At 43.4% G+C, this 24,676-nt stretch overlaps 1 protein-coding gene across 1 annotated transcript; it reads right to left on the bottom strand.

Moving 5' to 3' along the window:
• On the bottom strand, positions 1–24,676 carry LOC140726453 (C-X-C motif chemokine 3-like). The gene is made up of 5 exons (XM_073042865.1): positions 24,514–24,676; positions 23,298–23,420; positions 13,572–13,707; positions 10,663–10,766; positions 1–2,745 (listed from the first exon to the last, which is right to left on the bottom strand). Exons 1-4 carry the CDS (start codon positions 24,575–24,577, stop codon positions 10,676–10,678), a joined length of 414 nt encoding a protein of 137 aa, XP_072898966.1. The 5' UTR covers positions 24,578–24,676; the 3' UTR covers positions 1–2,745; positions 10,663–10,675.

Here is a 24,676-nt window from a genome sequence, read left to right as displayed (position 1 = left end):
TTATTTGATGTAGTAATAATGAGGTGATCTTTATTTGAATTGGTGTTCATTTACAAACTCATGCATATAGTTAGACAAACACAATAATGACTGGTTCCTGAATCTGATGGGACATTGTTTGTTTTAAAAGCATTTAAGTTCACCGCTCCACTGGGATGAGCTTGCAAGAAATTAATTATTTTCAAATGTTGTATTTTTCCAGTATGCCCGAACATTAAAGTTCATGAACTTCTTCACATCTGCTTGCTGGTTCTTTCACTGCAATTTTGTACAGTTGCGCAACACCGCCTTTGATGAAGGTGATTTTCATCTGGCAGCTAGCCAGCTGTTTCACTATCTGAACCGCAGGAATTAAATTGAAATCAGACATTTCCGCACGCTGTGAAATTCAACTCATTAATGCTTTTCTGAACACAATGATATCAATGCAGGTAAACCATCCCTGCTCCCTCTATTTAACTCTTCCTTTAAAATGCATTACAATTCAAAGCAATGGGAACATTTTATTGGCTGTATATTATATTATATTATACAATATTATCAGATTATGTGATTCAGCATAGGTGAACTGCTATTTGAACATAATGATAAACCAATCTTAATACTTCAATAATAATGAATAAAGGAATACTTAGTTTTTGAGAACCAATAAACATTCTTGTTTTACCATAGGACTATGTATTAAAATTATTGAACACTTCAAAAATATAAAGCTTACATTGGCAAAGGTTAATACAATGCAGCTAGCATTGATTCATTAGGAGAAGACAGTTTGGGTTCAATAGTTTGGCAAAGTTTAGGGAAACAGAGCGTAGGACTGAGGTCTGTCAGTGAGGACCAGTTCTGCTAGATGAAGGAGGAGAGGGTGGTGGTGGAGGGGAACTGGTTTGTTCTTTTATTAAGAAAGAAGCAGAGAGCCTTAAGGCCTTCTTAGTTGGGAATAGAGGTGTATAGGGACTGGACATCCATGGTGAAAATGAGGCAGTCAGGGCCAGAGAACTGAAAGTTAGTGAGGAGATTGAGAGCATGAGAAGTGTCACCAATGTAGGTGGGAAGGGAATAGACCAAGGAGGATAGAATGGAATCGAGGAATGAGGACAAGAGTCTAGTGGGACAGGAGCAGGCAGAGACAATGGGCCTATCCAGACAGTCTGGTTTGTGGGTCTTGGGTAGGATGTAAAAGTGAGCAGCGTGGGGTCAATGATTTAATGGCAGTGGATGGGAGTTCTCCAGAACTGATGAGAGGTCAGGTATGGTGTCAGACACAATTTTCTGATGGTCTGAAGTGGGGTCCCGTGTCTGGTCTCAGCAAGGTAGAGGTCAGTGCACCACACTACAACAGCACTCCATTTGCTGGTTTGGTGGTAAGGTTGGGATTTGTGTGGAGAGAGTGCAGAGGGGATAAGGTTGGAGGAGAAGAGAGGAGTGCTGAAGTCAAGGTGGTTGATGTCTTATCAGTGATTCAAAATCCAGAGCTGGCAAAGAACCAGACCAGGGTGTCTAAGAAGAAGAGGAAGGTTGAAGACTGGAGAAGGGGTCATCAGTACAGGGTGTGGAATTCTTGTCGAAGATGTGGGCTCAGGGACAGAGACCAGGGAAGAAAAGCCTGGTGTTGTGGCAGGCACAAAATTCACTGAGATGCGGGCAAATGAGACAAAGATAAGGCCCTCGCTGAGGACAGAACGTTCCTCCTCAGAGAGGGGGAAGATCTGTGGGAATGGTGAAGATACAACAAGGATTAGAGGGGGGAAAAGAGTTGGTGCCAGAGAAGAGGGGAAGGTTAGGGTGTTCATGGAAAGTGGGGTGGGTAAAGATGAAGGCTCCAAGGACCCAAGAGTTGACAATGGAGCCTGAGAGACCCAGTGTTGGAGAGTGGTGGTTGGGGTAGGGGAGCCCAAGGGCCCAGTGGCTGAATCACCTTTATTACTGAGGTACAGAATACAAGGGCAGAGAGGTTGTCCTAGAACCACAAAATGCTTGTTAGCTCACATGTAGTGTCTGAACATCACTCTGGATCCACACAATAGAAAGTTTTGCAACTGAACTGACAAGGTTATCGTAGAAGCTGCTTGACTGGAAAATGTTAGGAAACATTTTCTGAGATTCTTTTCTCTGAAATATAGGGGATTGAGAGAAGATTTATTTAGTACGTAACTCTGCGCAGCTAAGAAAGAATAAATGGGAAGATCCATTTATTTTAGCAAGTGATTCTTAAATCCATGCAAGTGAGGGATTCAAAATAACAATTACAAGGTTTGAGGAGAGATGAGAAGAATTCTTTTGAGTCAAAGTGATAAAAATTCTGAACCCACAGTCTGGAAGGGGTTAGAGGCAGGATGCCACATTATATCAACACTGAGGAATTGCTGCCTACAAGCTGCAAGTCAGGTACAGCAATGTGAGGTTATATTGCATTGCTGATTACCAGGTGACACATGCAGCTAACCCAATCATCTCTCACCATTATGTTTCTATGATTCTGGTTGGTTATGTCAATCAAGATCATTTTTTTATTCTTACTTTCATTATCTCTGCACAAGATGTAGTTTCATTAAGTATAACTGAAGAAACTACTTAGAAGAGTATGCCACAAGATGAACATAAATGTAGATTTTAATGAATTTCAACTCGAAATGAATCAAACCAAAGGGTAGGATGAGCTCCTAGCAGTTGTATAGGGACAAGAGATGGTGCTTTTCTGTGCCAATCTATCATGTCGTATTTTTTCCATCTTCTCCCCATGGTCTGTGAAATACAGAAAGCAAAGCAAAATCAACAAAATCAGAACTAATAAATTAATGCATCATTGCTTATTTATTTATTATTATTATTTCTTTCTTCTCTTTCTTTTTGTATTTGCACAGTTTGTTGTTTTCTTTTGCACATTGCTTGTTGTCTGTCCTATTGGGTGCGGTCTTCCTAGTGTGCTTCTTGTTTTTTCTGTGATTGCCCACAAGAAAATGAATCTCAGACACGAGAGAATCTGCAGATGTCGGAAATCCGAAGCAACACACACAAAATGCTGAAGGGGTTCCCTCACCATTTTGTGTGTGGAAACAAATCTCAGGTTGTATATGGCAACATATATGTACGTTGATAATAAATTTACTTGGAACTTTGAATTATTTAGAATGTAACATTTGGAATGTCTTATATTCTCCAATAGTGCACTGGGCAATACAATTTCTTTGTTTTGTTTTAATTAGGTTAATGCTGATCACAAAAATAGTACACAGAGGAATTTCATGAAAATGCATCATTTTCATGAAGTCTCAATTCCCTGTGTTCAGCCCATATCCCTCTAAACCCTACCCCTTCATGTACCTGTCCAAGTGCTTCTTAAATGATGCTATTGTGCCTGCCTCAGTCACAAACTTGGATCAAGCCTTTTCCTTTGACATCCAAATCACTTACATACATAACGAACATAAAAGGACCCAACATAAAAGAGCTGGCAAATGTTAATTGGAAGGGGACGCTAGCAGGATTGATGATGCAGCAGCAATGGCTGGCGTTTCTCAGGGTAACTCGGAAGGTTCAATGGGTTCCTTCCAAAGAGGAAGTATTTTAAAGGGTGGATGAGGCAACTGTGGGTCAAAAGAGTAGTCAAGGACAAAAGTCAAAAGCAGAAGTGAGGTCATACAACATAGGAATTGAGAAGCTTTTAAAAACTAACAGAAGACAACAAAAAAGCTTTAAGGAGAGAAAAGGTGACATATGATGGTAAGCAAGCCAAAAAATGTCAAAGAGAATACCAAAGGTTTTTCAAAGGTATAGTGTCAAGAGTAAAAGAGAGGCGAGGGTGGATAATGGACAACTGAAAATGGTGCTGGGAGTGGGTAGTAAGGGGAACAAAAATGGCAGAGGAATTTAATAAGCATTTTGTATCAGTCCTCACTGTGGAAGACACTAGTTCTATACCAGAAATTTGACAGTGTCGGGGGCAGATATGAGTGTAGATGCTATTGCTAAGGAAGTGGCACTAAGGAAGCTGAAAGGTCTGAAGATAGATATATCACATGGACCAGATGTATTACACCACAGGGTTTTGAAAAATGTAGCTGAAGAGATTGTGAAGGCATTTGTAATGATATTTCAAGGATCAATAGATTGTAGAATGGTTCCAGAGGACTGGAAAATTGGAAATGTCACAACACTCTTTAAGAAGAGACAGAAAAGAAGGGAGGGCAGCAGAAGAAAGGAGATTATAGGCTAGTTAGCCTGAATTCAGTTGTTGGAATCCATTACTAAGGGTGAGGTTTCAGGGTGCTTGGAGGCACATGATAACGTAGGACAAAGACAGCATAGTTTTCTTAAAGGGAAATGTTCCCTGACAAATTTGTTGGAATCCTTTGACGAAATAACAAGTAGGACAGACAAAGGAGAATCAGTGGATGTGGTGTAGTTAGATTTACATAAGGCCTTTGATAAGGTGCCGCACATGAGGCTGCTTAATAAGATAAGAGTCCATGATGAAATAGGCTGAATTTAGCATTTAATGGAAAATCTTAAGTAAAAAATTTGTTGGAATTCTTTGAAGAAATAACAGAATGGACAAAGGAGAGTTGGTAGATTTATGTACTTGGATTTTATATGAAAATGATATGAAATAAATAAGGAAGGTACATTGTAGCAAAGTTAGCAGTATGAGGACAGATAAAGTCTAACTAATAGGATTTGCATTTTAGACCAAAAGATGTAGGAACAGAATTTGGCCATTCTGCCCGTCGAGTCTGTACTGTCATTCCATCATCTCTGTTTGTTTTCTTTGACTTTCTGACTAACCAGGAACCTATCAATGTCTGGTTTAAATATATTCAAAGACATTGCTCCCACAGCCATCTGTGGCAATGAATTCCACAGGTTCACCATCCTCTGGCTAAAGAAGTTCCTCCTCATCTTTATTCTAAAATTATGTCCCTCTATTCTGAGGCTGTGCCCTCTGGTCCTAGACTCAACCACTATAGGAAACATCTCCTCCATATCTACTCTATCTGGGCCTTTCAACATTTGATAGGTTTCAATGATATGCCCCCTTGCTCTTCTAACCTCCAGTGCCTACAAGCCTAGAGCCATCAGATACTCCTCATACGTTAACACTTCCATTCCTGGAATCATTCTCCTTGCCACCACCCACCCCGGACCCTCTCCAATGTCAGCACTTCCTTTCTAAGATAAGGAGTTCACAATACTTAGTTTGACCAATGCTATATAAAGGCTCTGCTTTACATTCTTTCTTTAATATTCTAGTCCTTTCGAAATTATTGCTAGAATTGAATTATAATTTACCACTATCTCAATGTGCAAGTTAACCTTTAGGGAATCCTGTACAGGGACTCACCTTGGACTTCTGAATTTGAATTTTCTACTGTTTAGAAAATAGTCTATGCCTTTATTCCTTTTACCAAAGTGCATGCATTTCCCTACACTATATTCCATCTGCCACTTCTTTGTCCAGTCTCCCAAATTTTCTAGGTTCTTCTGCAGAATCCTTGATTCCTCATTACTATCCAACCCTCCACCTATCTTTGTATCATCCGCAAATTTGGACACAAAGCTATCAATTCTGTCATCCACATCATTGATATATACGTGAAAAGAATCGGTCCCAACATTGATCCCTGTGGAACACTACTAGTCACCTGCAGCCAACCAGAAAAGGGACCCTTTAATCCCACTCTTTGCCTCATGCCAGTCAACCAATCTTCTATCCATGCTAATGTCTTTCTTGTATAACTATGGGCTCTTAACTTGTTATGCAGCCTCACGTGCGGCACCTTCTCAAAGGCTTTCTGACAATCCAAGTAATAACATCCCCTGACTCTCCTTTGTCTATCCTGTCTGTTGTTTCCTCAAAGAACTCCAACAGATTTGTCAGGCTAATTGACTCCAACATCTTCCCAACTACTAAGGTTAGACACCTGCTTCTAGTAGGCTTCAATTATATTGGTCCTTAAGAAGAATGTGGTAACCTGCCTCAATGACTATCGTCCAGTAGTACTTACACCCACAGTGATGAAGTGCTTTGGGAGGCATATCTACTGCTTGAGAAGAAATTTGGATCCACTCCAATTTGCCTACCGTATCAAAAGGTTAACAGCACATGCCATTTCATTGGCCCTTCATTGATAACAGATCAGCATTCAATGCTATCATCCTCTCAAAACTTACCAATAAGCTTCAAGTACTAGGCCTCAATACCTCCTTGTACAACTGGATCCTTGATTTCTTCACTTGAAGACCCCAGCCATTTTGGATCGGCAAAAACATCTCCTCCATAATTCCCATCAGCACAGGTGCTCCACTAGGCTGAGTGGTGAGCCCTCTATTCTGTTTGCTTTATACTTATGATTGTGAGGCTAAGCACAGCTCAGGTGCCACGTTTATGTTTGCATTGTCACTGGTCGAATCAAGGGTGGTGATGAATCAGCATATAGGAGGGAGATTGAAAATCTGGCTGGGTGGTGTCATAACAACAGCTTCTTACTCAATGTCAGCAAGACCAAGGAGATGATTATTGATGACATGAAGAGGAAACCAGTGGTCTCAGAGCCAGTCCTCATCAGATGATCACTTATTGATTTCTGTATGTTATGTGTGTTTAGAATGTCTATATCTATTAACTGAGTTGTTCTTTCTTGTTTATCCTGTAATATTATATTCAGACAGTTATAATGGATTGTCTTATCTGTAGTAATGGATTGGTCAGAATATAATTTGTAGGACCCTGACTCAAATTATTTATTATTATTATTATTATTATTATTATTATTAATAATATTATTATTATCTTTCTTTTGTTGCAGTTTGCTGTCCTTAGCACAGTTTGTCCATCCTGTCTTTCATTAATTCTATCGTGATTCTTGTATTTTCTGTGATTGCCCGTAAGAAAATGAATCTCAGGATTGTATATGGTGACATATATTGTATGTATTTTTATACTGAATTTACTTTGATCTTTATAATTTCCTTTCTTTTCTGTCCCATCTTAAAGAGTGTAGTGATATTTCCAAATTTCCAGTCCACAATCTAGTGACAAATCCTTATTAATGCCTCCACAATCTCTTCAGCCACCTGGGGCGTAGTCCATCTGCTCCAGGTGTCTTATCTACCTTTAGACCTTTCAACTTCCTAAGCACCTTCTCCTTAGCAATCACAAGTATTTCTGCCCCCCTGACAGGCTCAAATTTCAGGCATACTGCTAGTGTCTTCCACAGTGAAGATATATATATATATATCTGAAAAAAATTGTATCTCTTTTTTATATTGTTGGTTAGTTTAACTTTATATTCCATCTGTTCTCTCTTTAAGGCTTGTCTAATTGCCTTCTGTTGGTTTTAAAAGCTTCCCAATCCTCTAATCCTCTAATCCTCTAAATCCACTAATTTTAGTGAAAATTAATTCAGGTTCCTATCTGAAGCATAACTCACACTTAAAAGAGCGGGTAAAATTGCTGTATCAATGGAAACAACAGCCAGAGATGCAACTGAGTTGCAGTCAGGAATGAAAGCGAGCGTGAGCAAAATTGTAATGTCTAAACAGAAATAAATAAATTGAGTTACCATTGTGGCAGGGGCCCACAATGCAGTTTTTAAAGGAGGCACTTGCAGAAAATGCAACAAATTAGGACACATACAAAAAGGATGTCAAGCAGACAAAAATAAATGAGCTGTACAAGGAAGAGAAAAAGACAAAAAATCACGTTAAAGTTTCAAAAAGAGCACTAATCTGCATACTGTTAATGAAAAATCTGATAATGTTGTGAGTGACACAGGACTGAGTAGCCTTGAGGGTTAAAATGTGAAAACTAACAACAGCGATATGGCTAACACTGGAAGTGAACAGCAACTTAATTTAAATGGAATTGGACACTGGCTCATCTGTTTCAGTCATTCCACAAAATGTGTTTGAACAGCATTTCAAGGATACTGATCTGAAGCCTGCAGATATCCAACTAAGAACTTATACTGAAGAAAAGATAACTCCTGTGGGACTGACATTCGTAACTGTGAAATACAACAACCAAAAAGCCACACTGGGTTTAATGTGGTAAAAAGAAAAGTGCCAGCATTGTGGGGGCTGTGATTAGATGAGACAACTACAACTTGATTGGAGATGCATTATCCCCTGCAACAGAGTCAATTGAAAGTGAATTAAGAAAGGAACTGGATGATTTCACAGCATTGTTCAAAGATCACATTGGAAAACTCAAACACATCAAGTAAATAGTGTTAACTGAAAATGTCACACCCAAGTTTTACAAAGCACGTCCTCTTCCTTATACCATCTGCAATAAAGTAGCCAGTGAGGTAGATCACATAGAGGTTGAAGGAATTCTTGCTAATGTTGAGTGGAGCCCATGGACAATACCAGTGCTCCCAGTAGCCAAGAAGGATGGGTCTGTTGGGATCTGTGGGATTTTAAGGTCATCATCAACCTAAAAATGAAAGTAGATCAATACCTTCTGCCCAGGATATAGGATATCTTTGCAAACCTTTCTGGAGGGAGACACTTCAGCAAAGTAGACTTAGCTGAGGCCTACCCACAGATGGAGATGGAAAACAGTCCAAAGTATTTCTCACCTCTAAACAATCACAAAGGGCTTTATTGCCATAACAAATTTATATTTGGAGTGGCATCTGCACCTGTACTCTGGCAGAAAGGTGTGGACCAGGTGCTGCAAGGCTGCCCAGGCGCTCTGTTACCTGGATTGCTACCAGCAAGGATGCCAAGGAGCTTCTCCTGAACCTCAGTGTTAAAAAGATTGGAAAATGATGGGCTCAGAGCACAACACAACAAGTGTGAATTCTTTAAACCAAGTATCATTTACTATGGTCACACTATTAACGCACAAGGATTGCACAAATGTACTGATAAAATTGAAGCAGTGATGGATGCCCTAAGGCAAAAGGACGTGTCACAGTTGCGGACCCTTTCAGGATTTGCCAATTACTACACAGGTTCCTGCCAAACCTGGGTACTGTGCTCCACCCCTTAAACTCATTACTACAGATCGGGAAGAAATGCAATGGGCAAAGCAACGTGAAGTGGCTTTCCAAAGGAAAAGGAAGTAGTGACATCAGGCACTGCAATCACATTAAAATGCAGATCATCCAGTGAAGCTTGCCTGTGATGCCTTACCTAAAGGTGGAGGTACAATCATGTCACATGTTATGAGTGATGGAGGTGAATGCCCATAGCCTTTGCATCACGCTCCCTCATCGCTGCAGAGAAAATTTTTTTCAGGAAAGGCTCTAAGATGAAATTAGGGAATTATAGGTGGTGAGCCTGATGTCAGTAGTGGGTAAGTTACTGGGAGGTATTCTAAGGGACAGTATATATGGATTCCGAGAGGTGGGGTTGGTTAGGGATAGTCAACATGGCTTTGTCCATGATATGTCATATCTAACCAATCTAATGCAGTTTTTCAAGCACATTACCATGAAGATTGAAGGAAAGACAGTGGACATTGTCTACATGAATCGTAGCAAGGCGTTTGACAAAGCCCTGCATGAGGGGCTGGTCCTGAAGGTTCAGTTGCTTGGCATTGAGGATGAAGTGGTAAAATGGGTTCAAGATTGGTTTATTGGAAGAAGCCAGAGAGCATTGATAGATGGTTGCCCCTTTGACTGGAGCAAGCTGACTAGTGGTGTGCTGGAGGGATTGGTACTGGTCCCGACGTTGTTTGTTATTAATAGTTTGGATGATACGGTGGTAAACTGGATCAACAAATTTACGGATGACATCATGATTGGGGGCTATCGAAGATTGCAGCGGGATCTGGATCAGCTGGAAAAATGAGCTTGGAAATGTCAGAGGTCGGACTTACCTAGTGAACAACAGAACTCCGAGGAGTGCAGTGGAACAGACAGATCTGTGAATACAGATCCATAATTCCTTGAAAGTGGCATCACAGGTAGATGGTGTCAGAGGGAGCTTTTGGCACATTGGCCTTCATAAATCAGAGCATTTGAGTACAAGAATTGTGATGTTATATAGAAGTTGTATAAGATATTGGTGAAGCCAAATTTGGAGAATTGTTTGCATTTATGGTCACCTGTCTACAAGATATCAATAAGATTGAAAGATGACAGAGAAAATTTACAAGGGTGTTGTCTGGACTCAAGGACTTGAGCTATAGGGAAAGTTTGAATAGGTCTGGGCTTCATTCCCAGTGAGCATAGGAGAATGAGGGGAGATTTGATAGAGGTATACAAAATCATGAAGGGTATAGAAAGGGTAAACGCAAGCAGGCTTTTTCCACTGAGATAGGGTGAGACTAGAACTAGAGATTGTAGGTTAAGGGTGAATGGTGAGATATTTAAGGAGAAACTTAGGTGGGACTCCTTCACTCAAAGGGTGGTACAAGTGTGGAACAAGCTACCAGCAGGAGTGGTAGAGGCGAGTTCAATTGCAACACCTAAGAGAAGGTTGGAGAAGTGCATGGGTGGAAAGGGTATGGAGGGTTATGGTTTGGTTTGGGTTGTTGTGTCTAGGCAAAGTAACAGTTCAGCATGGTTTAGCTGGGCTGAAGAGCTCTTTCTGTGCTGTGGTGCTCTAACCCTATCACCCACTGAGTCCTGTCTGTTGCTCCATATTCCAGCATCTGCATTTGCTTGTGCATTCTTAATTTCTTAACCAGATTTAGAGATGGAAACTTACTCAGAAAATTCTTTCAATTATTATTCAATGCTCTGTTGATTATTCTCTTCACCCAGGGGGTTTCAGGCATCAGGCAAACTTGCTTGCCAGTTTTGAGTGTGGCTCTGGAAAGAATTATAAAATGATTTTAGCTTCTCAGTTGCCTGGCTGAAAAGCGATAAAAAAAGGTGCAGCAACTCCTCACTCACAGAAGCTGTCAGTGTCTACATACTTCAGAACCGAGACAACATTCCGGTAAAGGCTGACAAATAACTTTCAAACCACAGAGGTAATGACCAGCTTCAACTAAAGAGAATCTAACCACATACCCTTGGCCTTCAACTTCATTTGTATCGCTGTGTCCTCACTAACAATGCTGGAGGTCACCCAGCAATTCAACTAGATTAGCCATGGTACATATGTTCAAGAAAAAGTGACAGGTTGGATACCTTTGGTGAGTACCTCACCCTTTGACAGCCCAAACCTTCCCTGCCATCTAAAAGGAACTAATCAGGGGTATTATTTCTACCTGCACAGACGAGTGTATGACTCTCCGAGAAGTCTGAAACCAGTTAGGAGAAAGCAGGTGTAGGCGGCACATTGCTCACATTGCTCACATCTGTTGCCTCACAGGCCCAGTGTTTCAGATTTAAGGTCATGGTTGGCACATTCTGAACGAGAGTGCATGCTCCATGTCCCAAAGAGGTGCAGACCGGCCACTGATTGGCTGCTGTAAGTTACCCGTTATGCAAATAGTTGGCAGGAAAATCAAAGAAAAATTAATAGACAAGTGAGAGAAAATAGATTACAGGGAAATAAAAGGGGTAATGGGAATGCTTTGAGAGGTGGCATGGAGTCAATAGCTTCCTGCGTCATGAAGAATATGGAAATTCATTAAGCAACACTGTACTGTCACAATAGACCTGCTGCCCACAGCCTCAACTGCCTGGGTTCAATCTTGACATCTGGTGCTTGTGTGGTGTTTGCACATTCTTCATGTTACTGCAAGAGTTTCTTTCTGGGGTTCTGCTATCCTCGCACATGCCAAAACTGAGCCCCGTTAGCAGGATAATCTGCCATTGTAAATTTTCCCTCAAGTGCTTTTTGAGAGAGTGATTTAGAGGCATATCATATTTTTACTGAGTTAAGTATTGTATGTAATTAGTTTTGCTACAACAAGTGTATGGGACATTGGAAAAAAAATGTTGAATTTCCCCATGGGGATGAATAAAGTATCTATCTATCTATCTATCTATCTATCTATCTATCTATCTATCTATCTAATAGCGGAAGAATTAGTATAAACATTATTGCTTGATTTTTGGCACAGACTCAATGAGTCATGCTTCTGTGTGGTATCTCCCTAAGGTTCTATGAAACTATGAGTATGATATAATTTATTACTGCCATATCCACCTCTCTAAACATCCGGGGTATGGCCCATCTCACTACTTTCATCAGGGAGCAGGTACAAGAACCTGAAGACCCTCACTTAATGTTTTAGGAACAGCTTCTTCCCCTCTGTCATCAGATTTCTCATTGGTTACTATCTTGCTACTCCTGTTTTGCGCCATTTAGTGCCATGTATTTTTTGTAATTTATTGTCATTTTTAATGGCTCAAAACAACAAATTTCTTGACATACAGTATGTCAGTGATAGTAAACCTGACTCTGAGTTTTCTCCATCACCAGTACATGCAATAACTATCACTTAGAAAACTTGCCCAGGCCACTCCAAAAACATCTTCCGAGCCTGCAGCCTCTACCACCAAGAAGTTCAAGGAGAGTAGCCCCATGGGAACTCTGTCATTTGTAGGTTCCTCTCCAGGTCACACACCAGGCTGACTTGGATGTGTAGTGTTGCTCCCTCTTTGATGCTGAGTGAGGGTCTCCTAACTGCACCCGAGGAACTGAAGAGATTCAAGATAGCAGCTCACAATCAGCTTCTTAGGGAAATGAGCATGGACCATTGATGACCAGGTTCTAAAAATGAATGTCAAAATACATTTCTTCATATCCAAATAGTCTAAAAATAAATCTTGACCACCTTATTTTATAGTATGTATGTTTTAGACTTTAGACTTCCAGAATTTGCGCCATTTTGTTTTTGTATCAGTGGGGAAGGACATAGGCTGCATTTTATGTTGTATAACACTGACAATACCCAGGGGTCATCCATTTCAACATCGTCTATATGTCTCATGTAAGAAGATTTATGCTCGTGACCTTAACCGTGAATTGATGCTGTTCATACTTAGAGGCTATATACTCATACTCGGAGGCTATATTTCATTAGGAGTTTGAGGAGATTTGGTACGTCACCACAGACTCCAGAAAATTTCTACAGATGCACCTAGGAGAGCATCACCATCTGCTACACGGGCACCAATTGACAGAATCGGAAAAAGCTGCAGAGAGTTGTAAACTCAGCCAGGTCCATAATGGGCACTAGCCTCCCCACCATCAGGGGCATCTTTAAAGGGCAATCTCTCAAGGAAGCAGCATCCATTATGAAAGATCCAGGACATTCTCAAAGTTACCAACAAGAAGAAGGTACAGAAGCCTGAAGGTGTACTCTATTAAATTTCTGAACGATGTATGCACCAAGAATACTCCCTCACTGTATTGCTTTCTTTCTGCATTATTTGTTTTATTTTATTATATATTCTTATTGTAATTTACAGCAATTCCTCATCTATTCCACTGCACTGCTACTGCAAAAGAACAATTTGCAAGGCATATGTCAGTGATAGTAAACCTGATTCTGATTTTGACAACTCTCTGGTCAATATCACCAAGAGTCTTGTTGCTTAATTTCTCTAGCTCCTTGACCAGTGACCAAAGTTATTGCACCTTAACTTCTCTAATATTCGTGAACAAAGATAAAACCAACACTTTATAAACGCCTCTGTAATCGATTAGTGACTTACATCACTTCTGTATATGGGCATTGAGGGCCGTCTGGAAAAACATCAAAGTCCTTTATATTTCTCAGAGGGATGAAAGTAGAGACGTACTTGATACACTTGCAGTACAGCTCTCCCGTCACCACTGTGACCGACATACCTATACAATAAATTAAAAGTCATTGTTCAAAGTTCAGAGTAAATTTATTATCAACCTATATATATATATCACCATATACTACCCTGAGATTATTTTTGTGGACATTCATACAACATACAAAGAAACACAGCGGAATCAATAAATACTACACAGAAAGAAAGATGGGCAAATATCCAATGGGCAAAAGACAACAAATTGTACAAATATGAGAAAGAAAAAACAAAATAATAATAAGGCATTGTCCATTATTAGGGACTCCCATCACCCAGGAAATGCTCTCCTCTCATTGTTACCATCAAAGATGATGTACAGGAGCCTGAAGGCACACACTCAGTGTTTCAGGAACAGTTTCTTCCCCTCTGCCATCAGATTTCTGAATGAAAACCTCCTCTGTGTTTTCACTCTTTTTGCATTACACTAATTTATTTTTATATACAGAATCTACATTATAATTTATAGTTTTTATTATATATGTATTGTAAAATACTTCTGCCACAGAACAACAAATTTCATGACATATGCCAGAGACACTAAACCTGATTCAGATAATAATAAACAAAAAAGCAAATAAGTAATTAATATTGAGGACATGAGTTGTAGACTCCCTGACAGTGAGTGACTAGGTTGAGGATTCAGTTCAGTGTTGGGCTGACTGAAGTTATCCACTCTACTTCAAGAGCCAAATGGCTGAGGGTAATAACTGTTCCTGAACCTGGTAGTGTAGGACCCAGACTACAGTACCTCCTTCCTGATGACTGAGGGGTAATAACTGTTCCTGAACCTGGTAGTGTAGGACCCAGGCTACAGTACCTCCTTCCTGATGGCTGAGGGTAATAACTGTTCCTGAACCTGGCAGTGTAGGACCCAGGCTACAGTACCTCCTTCCTGATGGCTGAGGGTAATAACTGTTCCTGAACCTGGTAGTGTAGGACCAAGGCTACAGTACCTCCTTCCTGATGGCTGAGGGTAATAACTGTTCCTGAACCTGGTAGTGTAGGACCCAGGCTACAGTACCTCCTTCCTGATGGCTGAGGGGTAATAACTGTTCCTGAACCTGGTAGTATAGGACCCAGGCTACAGTACCTCCTTCCTGATGGCTGAGGGTAATAACTGTTCCTGAACCTGGTAGTGTAGGACCAAGGCTACAGTACCTCCTTCCTGATGGTTGAGGGTAATAACTGTTCCTGAACCTGGTAGTGTAGGACCCAGGCTACAGTACCTCCTTCCTGATGGTTGAGGGTAATAACTGTTCCTGAACCTGGTAGTGTAGGACCCAGGCTACAGTACCTCCTTCCTGATGGCTGAGGGGTAATAACTGTTCCTGAACCTGGCAGTGTAGGACCCAGGCTACAGTACCTCCTTCCTGATGACTGAGGGTAATAACTGTACCTGAACCTGGTAGTGTAGGACCCAGGCTACAGTACCTCCTTCCTGATGGCTGAGGGTAATAACTGTTCCTGAACCTGGTAGTGTAGGACCCAGGCTACAGTACCTCCTTCCTGATGGCTGAGGGTAATAACTGTTCCTGAACCTGGTAGTGTAGGACCCAGGCTACAGTATCTCCTTCCTAATGGCTGAGGGGTAATAACTGTTCCTGAACCTGGTAGTATAGGACCCAGGCTACAGTACCTCCTTCCTGATGGCTGAGGGGTAATAACTGTTCCTGAACCTGGCAGTGTAGGCCCCAGGCTACAGTACCTCCTTCCTGATGGCTGAGGGTAATAACTGTTCCTGAACCTGGTAGTGTAGGACCCAGGCTACAGTACCTCCTTCCTGATGGCTGAGGGGTAATAACTGTTCCTGAACCTGGTAGTGTAGGACCCAGGCTACAGTACCTCCTTCCTGATGGCTGAGGGTAATAACTGTTCCTGAACCTGGTAGTGTAGGACCCAGGCTACAGTACCTCCTTCCTGATGACTGAGGGGTAATAACTGTTCCTGAACCTGGTAGTGTAGGACCCAGGCTACAGTACCTTCTTCCTGATGACTGAGGGGTAATAACTGTTCCTGAACCTGGTAGTGTAGGACCCAGGCTACAGTACCTCCTTCCTGATGGCTGAGGGGTAATAACTGTTCCTGAACCTGGTAGTGTAGGACCCAGGCTACAGTACCTCCTTCCTGATGACTGAGGGTAATAACTGTTCCTGAACCTGGTAGTGTAGGACCCAGGCTACAGTACCTCCTTCCTGATGGCTGAGGGGTAATAACTGTTCCTGAACCTGGTAGTGTAGGACCCAGGCTACAGTACCTCCTTCCTGATGACTGAGGGGTAATAACTGTTCCTGAACCTGGTAGTGTAGGACCCAGGCTACAGTACCTCCTTCCTGATGGCTGAGGGGTAATAACTGTTCCTGAACCTGGTAGTGTAGGACCCAGGCTACAGTACCTCCTTCCTGATGACTGAGGGGTAATAACTGTTCCTGAACCTGGCAGTGTAGGACCTTGGCTACAATACCTCCTTCCTGATGGCTGCAGCAAGAAGAGACCCTGACCTGGATGGTGTGAGTCCTTGATGCTGTATGTTGCTTTCCTGTGGATGTGCTCATCGGTGGGGAGGGCTTTATCTGTGATGGACTGGGCTGTATCCACTACTTTTGTGGTCTTTTCTGTTCAACGGCATTGTTTTGGCAGGAAATGTAGAGGAAGCTTGACCCAAGCACAGAGCAGTGGAGATTATTTAGAAGTGAATGATCAGTTTAATAATAACTGCAAAATACCAAGCCATGGGGTGGGGGGGGGGGGGACACACAAAGCAAGTGAGAACAGATACTTAACATGGCAAGGCAGAAAGTTAACTGAAGGCTATGACCAACTGATTGGGGCAGGCTGGTTTAATAGGTGAACAAGGACTGGGGAAGAAAGCTAGGGCTAAATAGGCTGCAGATAATGAGCTGGAAATGGGTGGTAGGTTATTTTTGTTAGCTGGGTGGAGACTAGGAGATTCTTTCATGTGCAGGCCTGATAGGAACCCTCCAGCTGCAGCCAGCATCCAATGGCCCAGGACCATCCAGATAGTTCTGGTGCAACCCCTTGATGCCCAATTCATCCATGATGAAACTGGACAAAACCTAAGATCTCTCCTCTGGATCATACCCCTCCCAGTCAACCAGGTATTGCACATCATGTTCAGAATGATGTGAATTCATCAAATGGTGAATCGTGTACACTGGATCACCTCCCACCATCCTAGGACCTGGATGTGCAGGTTCACATAGGTTGAGTGGTCCATGGACAATGAGTTTGAGGCAGGACAAGTGAACGATAGGTGTGATCCTGAGGGATGGTGGCAGCTAGAGATGGTAAGTAACTGGTGTACAATGTACTGTGTATGTTAATCAAAATGGCTTCTTTGTTCTGTTAAGAGTAGGAATGCTTCTTTGTATGATAAGTGTTTTCTCTCGCAGTTGTTTAGCTTTGGACTTGCTGATATCGGGATTGTATTCATTTGTTGACCAATGGGGAATGTTATTTTGTTTTGTGAGGCTGGGAGCTTGGGGGGTTTCGCGGTCTTTTCAGGGGAGTCGGGAAGAGGACGCCGAGGAAGGTGGACGTGCACCGCACTGCTCGGTCGACCACCCGGATGGTCCCAGGTGCAAGGACGTGGAGGTCTGAGGAAAGCGACGAGGGGTCGAATGGTTCGATGGTTGAGCTCCAACGATGTGCACTAAACTGACTGAACTTTGATAAGTTGGCGCCTTTTACTTTATTTTCTTTTCCTTCATATATATTGTATTGCATAGTACTCTTTTAGTTTTAGTAAAATCTTTAAACTGTATTCTGTAACAGTATCTGGTGTGAGTTTGATATTGTGTGTGTGCGCATGGCATAAACTTGATTCTCACAGCACCTGCGTGTACGGGAGGTGGGGTTGGTGTGTGGCTGGATCTCCTTTTCCCCTAGACATATACCAGCCTGTTGGGTAAGTGTTACACTGGATTGGTGGATTTTGAAGGGGTTGATTAAACCGTGTGAGAGCTTTCTGAAATTGGTGCACTGGGGCAGATCTTGGGTAGACAGCCAGATGTAGTCCCCAGGCTAAAGTAGACTGGCTAGGCACTGCTACTAGTTGACCTGGCAGCAGTAGGTACAGTTAGCAACTAGCTTGGCCCTCTGTTCCCTCTTCTAACAATTCCAGCAAACCAGGGCCCTGGCGGACAGAACCACCCTGTTGGCTCCTTTGCAGGGAACAACAGGAGCTGGTAGCTATGAAGCCCTTCACAAGGTATTATAACTGTGGCAGAGGAGATACAGAGATAGTGGGACAGTTCAGTCCACAGCAGATATTTCTTCCATGAGGAAGGGTTAGAGGCCATGAAACATCTCAGAAACTTTTCCAATTGCTGGTTGGATCTCTCTGACAGACTGTTGGTCTGTAGATGATAGCCAGAGGATAAATCACTGGGGTGTGGAGGAGGGACCAGAAGGCCCACCAAAAACAGGAGGCAATTTGTGGGCCCTGGTCTGACACAATGTCCTGTGGGAAACCATGGAGGTGAAGTACACACTGGAGAACCAGGTCCACCGTCTTAGTGGCGCACAGAAGACTGGGGAGAGCAATGGAGTGGACCACTTTGGAGAACCAGTCAACCACTGTCATGACCACCGTGGCCCCATTGGAAGGTGGCAAACTCATGAGGAAATCCATGGCAATTTGGGGCCACCAGCATCGAGGGACCGTTAGGGGCTGCAGGAGTCCAGAGGGCTGCTGGCTGGGGGAATTGGACTGGGCACAATGAGGGCCAGTAGTGATAAATACATCTGCATTAATGGCAGCTACCGGAACTGGTGATGCAGAAAATCTGGGCTCAACCGTGCACCAGGATGGCCGGAGAGGGGTGAGGAGTGGGCCCATTGAAGTGAGTCAGTGTGCATGGCCACCGGCACATATATGTGGATGTCACGTGTGTCAGCCTGAGCGGCTTCGAGCTGTAGGGCCTGGCAGGTCTGGTTCTCAGATGATTGGAGCAAGGATTTGAGAGGAGGGAATGATGAGCTGAGGGTCGATGTCCATGTCAGCAGGGTGAAAGTGTTGTGACAGGCTATCTGCTTAGTGTTCCTGGGGCTGATGGTGACGCAGAATTGCTCAAAGAAGGAAGTCCAGTGAGCCTGACTTGGGTTGGGTTGGAGGGTCTGCAGAATGAAGATGAGGATCAAGTGGTCATTCCTGATCAGGAAGAGCTCAGTGTCCCCCATCAGTTCATTATTTTTCAGTCCACGGTGGTCAATGCAGGGAAGGAGAGCCCCATTTTTGTTTTTGTCAAATAAGAACCCTGCAATGGCTGGGCGAAGGGATGGTAGCATGAAGGCATGCAAAGCACTTCGGCCATGTATTCACTCATGGCTCGAGTCTCGGGATGGGAGAAGCAGGCCAGGGCGCGGGATCATGGACGACTCCATCTCGAAGCAGCAAGCAAGATTGGAGCATCGAAGTGAACGTGCGGGGATCAGAGATGGCTAGGTGTGAGACGGTCAACAGCCAGATCTGTGCAGTCGGCCCCAGATCAAGGCGTTTGATGTGGATCGGTGGCATTCACACTTTACGGAAGGACTGAGTTTGTGCGGCTGCCCTGCTCGTATGTAGCTGAAACATTTCCCATATTCTGAGATTTACAGTTTGTGATTATTGAACTGTACTTTATATTGATTTTCTTCAATTTGTCTGTGTTTTCTTTCTTCTGGCCGATAGGCGGGTGAATGATCTGTTAAGTTTTCTGTGTAAGAGAGGGGTCTGGGGCTTGGTGCTACCGTCGCTGTTCTTTTCTGTGAGTGGGGGGGGTCAAGGATCAGGGATTATTAAGTGTAGGGGTTTGGTGATTGTTATTGTGGCTGTTTTTTGATGCGGGGAGGGAGCTTTTTGGGGTCTGAAAGTCTTGTTTCTTTTCTTTCTCGTGGGGGAAGTTGGTGTCTTTTCTTTTATCAGCACCCATGGTCTTTCTGTATTTAATGGCTATCTGGAGAAGACACTTGTAGATGCACACTTTGACAATAAAATTAACCTTTGAACCTTTGAGATGACGTCAGAAGGGGGTGGTGCCCAGGAGGAGGCTGATTGTGCAGTCACATGATCAGTCAGGTGGCTGGATGCTGGCTTCCATTTTACTGAAAGCAATGGCTAAGTCCTGGCATTCCTGCAGGAGTTTGGTGAGCTGGGAAGTTTCTCTTTCTCCACAGATCTACTGAGTGAAGTCAACTGAGGCTAAAGCCAGCTGGTCTGGTGGCTGGGTCCCCACATCAGCAATGAGCCGCAGGACCTGGTGAAGTGAGGGTCGTGAGTGGAAACCCAAGACAAGAGGGGTGTTGGGTGAGTCAATCAGGAGGAAGTGGATGGACTAGTGGTGCTCTCCAATGCTCAAGTGCACAGGCCATACGCATGCTGTGACTATCACAGACCCCAAGGGTCATCTGTTAATGGCCACGATGCAAAAGGAGTGAGAGATAGTGTAGGCGTGGTAGGGCATCCAAACCATACATGAGGAGTTCAGTTCAGAAAGTTGCCTGCTGTGCTGCAATCCACCAGGGACTCCTGTGCTGTTGGGGTGGGAGGGAGAACAGAGAAAGGGATGCTGGAATGAGGGGCTGGGTGGAGCTCACCAGATAGTAGGCCCCTTGTCTCTACTTGGCGGTGCCGCTTTCCTGAGCGCAGTAGGGTTTGGTGCGTGATTAATCAGCTGCTTCGCAGTAAGTGCACAAGTTGTTTCTCCACCAACACTCACATTCTTTAGCGGGGCGAGGGGTACACTAAAAGCCCTCCCTAACTGCATGGGTTCCGACAGCATTACTGACGAGGATGCTGCAGACAGAAGTGAGCTTGGAAACGAAACTCAGGTTCTGGCTGATGGTCTGCAAGGTCGTTCCACAAGACACTTGTCAACATGGAGGCACAGAGTGATGTCAATGGACATCTCTTGGGTGGAAAGCTCATTTGTCAAGTGCTCCAAGAAACCACAATGGTAATGGGCCAGCGGTGCTTCCGCATTCCAGCCGCAGCCCACCGCGAGGGTCCTGAATTCCGCGGTGTAATCCAGCACTGAGTGTGAGACCTGATGCAGGTGAGGTATCTGATCCTCTGCCTCCCTTCCACTTTTTAGATGGTCGAATACCCAAAGCATCTCAGCAGTGATTTCTTCATATTTATTGAAGATGGTGGTATTATTGTTCCAGTTAGCAGCAGCCCAGGTTAAAGCTCGCCCAGTCAATAGAGAGATGACAAGGGCAGCCTTGGCCTGGTCTGTAGAATACAGAGATGGTTCCAGCTCAAAGTGCAAGTTGTGTTGGGATAGGAAGTTACAGCATCAAGTTGAGAATCCATTGAACTGTTCAGAGGTCTGAGAGAGGTGGTTGACTGGACTTTGTTTGCTGTAACGAGACGGAGAGTTGGCTGAGAGTGGCGAACAGATGATCAATTGTTTCCTGCGGCTTCAAGATTGTGTATTTGTGCTGATGGATGACTTCCTTTAGTCAAGCAAGTTCTGCTGGGTCAATTGTGGGTTCACCCATCCTGTCAGGATATGTAGAGGAGGCTTGAACCAAACACAGAAGAACTGGGATGATTTAGTGGTGACTGCTCATATTAATAATAAACTGCAAAATAACAAGCCAAAAAGGACCACAAAACAAGAGGGAGTGGAGACTTAATACAGCAAGGCAACAAGGTAACTGAAGGTTAGGAACAACCGGCTGAGGCTAGCTGGTCTGATGGGTGAACAAGGACTATGGATGGGAATTAGGTTTAAATGGGCTTCAGGTGATGTGTTTGAAGCAAGTGGCAGGTTACACTTGTTCCACCCTGACAATCCCAGCCACAGTACTGAAATCGGACAGAAATAACTTCCTGGGTGTCTGCGTCTATAGTCAAATACACTTCATCCGTCGTTGTCTGCAACTTTAACATGGCTCACAGCATCTTTCTGCTCCAGCTGATGCGACCATGTCCACAACGACCACAACAGTCCTAGCACTGCCACTGATTCTACTTTTATCCATCCCATTGTCTGCAGAGAATCACAACCCAAGAGTTCTCTTCTATCTTTTGTAACATTGCCTCTGATTCTGTAGCTGTAAAAGGTTGAAGAAGTAGGAATTTGATAGGAGAGGAGGGTGGACCGTAGGAGAGAGGGAAGGAGGAGAGACATCAGGGAGAGGTGATTGGCAGGTGAGAAGAGAAGAGAAGAGGCAACAGGGGAGTCAAAGTGGGGAATGGAAGATGGAAGGAGAAAGGGGAAAAATTTCCAGTAAGAGAAATTGATGTTGATGCCATCAGGTTGAAGGCTACCCAGTCAGAATTTGAGGTGTTGCTCCTCCAACCTAAGATTGGCCTCATTGTGGCAGTAGAGGGGGCCATGAACTGACATGTTGGAATGGGAATGTGGATTGGAATTTAACTGGTTGGCTGCCAGGAAATCCTATTTGTTGCAGATGGAACGACGGTGCTCAGCAAAGCAATCCCTCAATATACGATGCTCTCACCAATTTAGAGAAGGCTGCTTCAGGAGCATTGGATACAGTGGACACTTCCAACAGTTTTGCAGGTGAAGTGTTGCCTCACCTGGAAGACCTGTTTGGAGCCCTGAATGGAGGTGAGAGAGGAGGTGAATGGGCAGGTGTAGCTCTTCTTCCACGCAGGGATAAGTGTTAGGAGAGAGATGAGGGGAAAGGGATGAATAGATAAGGGAATCATAGAACAAGTGGTTCCTGGGGAAAGCAGAGAGTAGGGAGAGGTTAAGATGTGTTTGGTGGGAGGATACCATTGAAGACGGCAGAAGTTGCAGGGAGTGATGTGCTGGATGCAGAGGTTCATGGGATGGTAGGTAAGGACAAGAGGAACTCTATCGTGTTAAGGTGGCGGGATGATGGGGTGAGGTAGCATGTCCAGGAAGTGGAGGAGATGCAGGTGAGGGAAGCATCAATGGTAGAGGAAGGGAAACCCCATTCTTTGAAAAAGGAGGACATCTCTGGTGTTTTGGAAAGGAAAGCCTCAACTCTGATCTTGTGGAAAGAAAGCCTCATTTCCAGCATCTGCAGAATCTCTTGTGAAAATGAAAAGGAAGTGCTTTCAGTGGCAGCACATTCAGTTAGTTGAAAATACAGGTTTCTAGCAAAAGAATTTTGTGACAAGAGAAAAAGAAATAATAATGAGGTAACTTGATTAACCTAATAACTCAAATTACTTCGTTAAATTCTGAAAGGTATATTCAATTGCCATTTTCAATAACGTGTTGAAGAGAAATCAGGGGGAAAAGATATAAGACAGTGAGAGGCATTGATCATGTGGATAGTCAGAGGCTTTTCCCCAGGGCTGAAATGGTTGCCACAGCAGGACACAGGATTAAGGTGCTGGGGAGTAAGTACAGAGGAGATGTCAGGGGTAAGTTTTTTACTCAGAGAGTGGTGAGTGCATGGAATGGGCTGCCGGCAATGGTGGTGAAGGCGGATATGATAGGGTCTTTTAAGAGACTTTTGGATATGTACATGGAGCTTAGTAAAATAGAGAGCTATAGGTACGCCTAGTAATTTCTGAGGTAGGGACATGTTCAGCACAACTTTGTGGGGTGAAGGGCCTGTATTTTGATGTAGGTTTTCTATGTTTTTTACCGGCTAGTGGCGTAGTGGCATCAGCACTGGACTCCAGAGCGAATGGTCCTGAGTTCGAATCCAACTGTCTCCCTTGCACGCTTTCTATCCATGCTGGGTTGAGCGTCAAGCTAGCAACTCGACCTTGTAAGAAAAAAACTGGAGAATGCTACAGAAATGCCACATGATGAGCAATCACCAAAAAGATTGGTGCTAAAAGCTTGTCATGATGGTGACCCGATGACTTCACCATTCTTCTTCTATGAAAAAGTGTTGCCATACCATGGGAAAACAGGAGGAAGTAGGACTCACAAAACCAACAGAAAGACAATTAATCTAATTACTTCTGATTCATTCTATGATTACAATTATGTTTTTATGGACATGTTGGTGGCTGTCTATCAACTGAGGACTAGGTAGAATTATTAAGAGCTCGCATATTCTTCTGTTCATGTTGGATCAACTTCCATGCTGATGTAAGTAAGACTGCCAGCATATTATTTCAACAATAAGGGAGAGGTTACAATGGGACTTATAGTGAAGGAACATAAGAGGAAACAGTTGCTGAAGATTGGGATACTGGGGGCGACTGGAGAGGAGCATAAGAATTACCAAAGAGATCAGAAGGAAGATTTGGCGTTATTAAGGAGAGGCTAGAGTGGAAGAGCATGGTTCATGAGGGGAGGATCAGGCCACGAAAGTCTCTGAGGAAAATTGTCTGCTCTTCCATTTTCTGATAAAAGATTAAATTCCTACCTGATCTACCCCAACCCAGAAGTTGGTGGTGGCTAGAATCAGCTCCTGCCTCAACAAGGATCTGGACCCACGGCAATTTTCGTATCACCACAATAGGTCAATGTGGATATGATCTCACTGGCTCTCCATATGGCCTTGGGTCACCGGGACAATACCAATACCACATCCAGTGATAACTGCATTATCACTGAGAAATAATGCAGTACAGTTTTCCCCCTCAAGATGAAACTGTTCTAATGTGCCAGACACAGAAGTTGATCATTGATCTGTTTGCAAATAATAAAAAGAAGATTGAAACTAGAACAAAATGACGCACAAAGTCCTTGCATGCACACACATGCCCAGAGGTAATATGCGATCCTACTGTCTGAATCTCTTGCTAAACAATGGAATGGAGCCTGGCTGGGAGCCATCCTGACTGCTCACACAGAACTTTTAAATTGTCGCTGAAGATTAAACTGTTAGTCTGAACATTTCTTACCTTCTGTAGATGGTACGTACAGTGCAAAGAGAGCAAAGATGGTGAAAGTAACCTTGTAGTTCATTTTGTTTTAGCTGAGTATTTGCTTTGTTTACGTAAATTTTCACTGTTGTACCATTGTGACCTCCCTCTCGTTCTTTATTGTGCAGTTACATTTACAGCT

This window comes from Hemitrygon akajei, chromosome 4 (genome assembly GCF_048418815.1).
Source record: "Hemitrygon akajei chromosome 4, sHemAka1.3, whole genome shotgun sequence".
Taxonomy (NCBI): Eukaryota; Metazoa; Chordata; class Chondrichthyes; order Myliobatiformes; family Dasyatidae; genus Hemitrygon; species Hemitrygon akajei.
The sequence above is the reverse complement of the archived record's forward strand: the minus strand, read 5'-3'. Positions and strand labels throughout refer to the sequence as shown.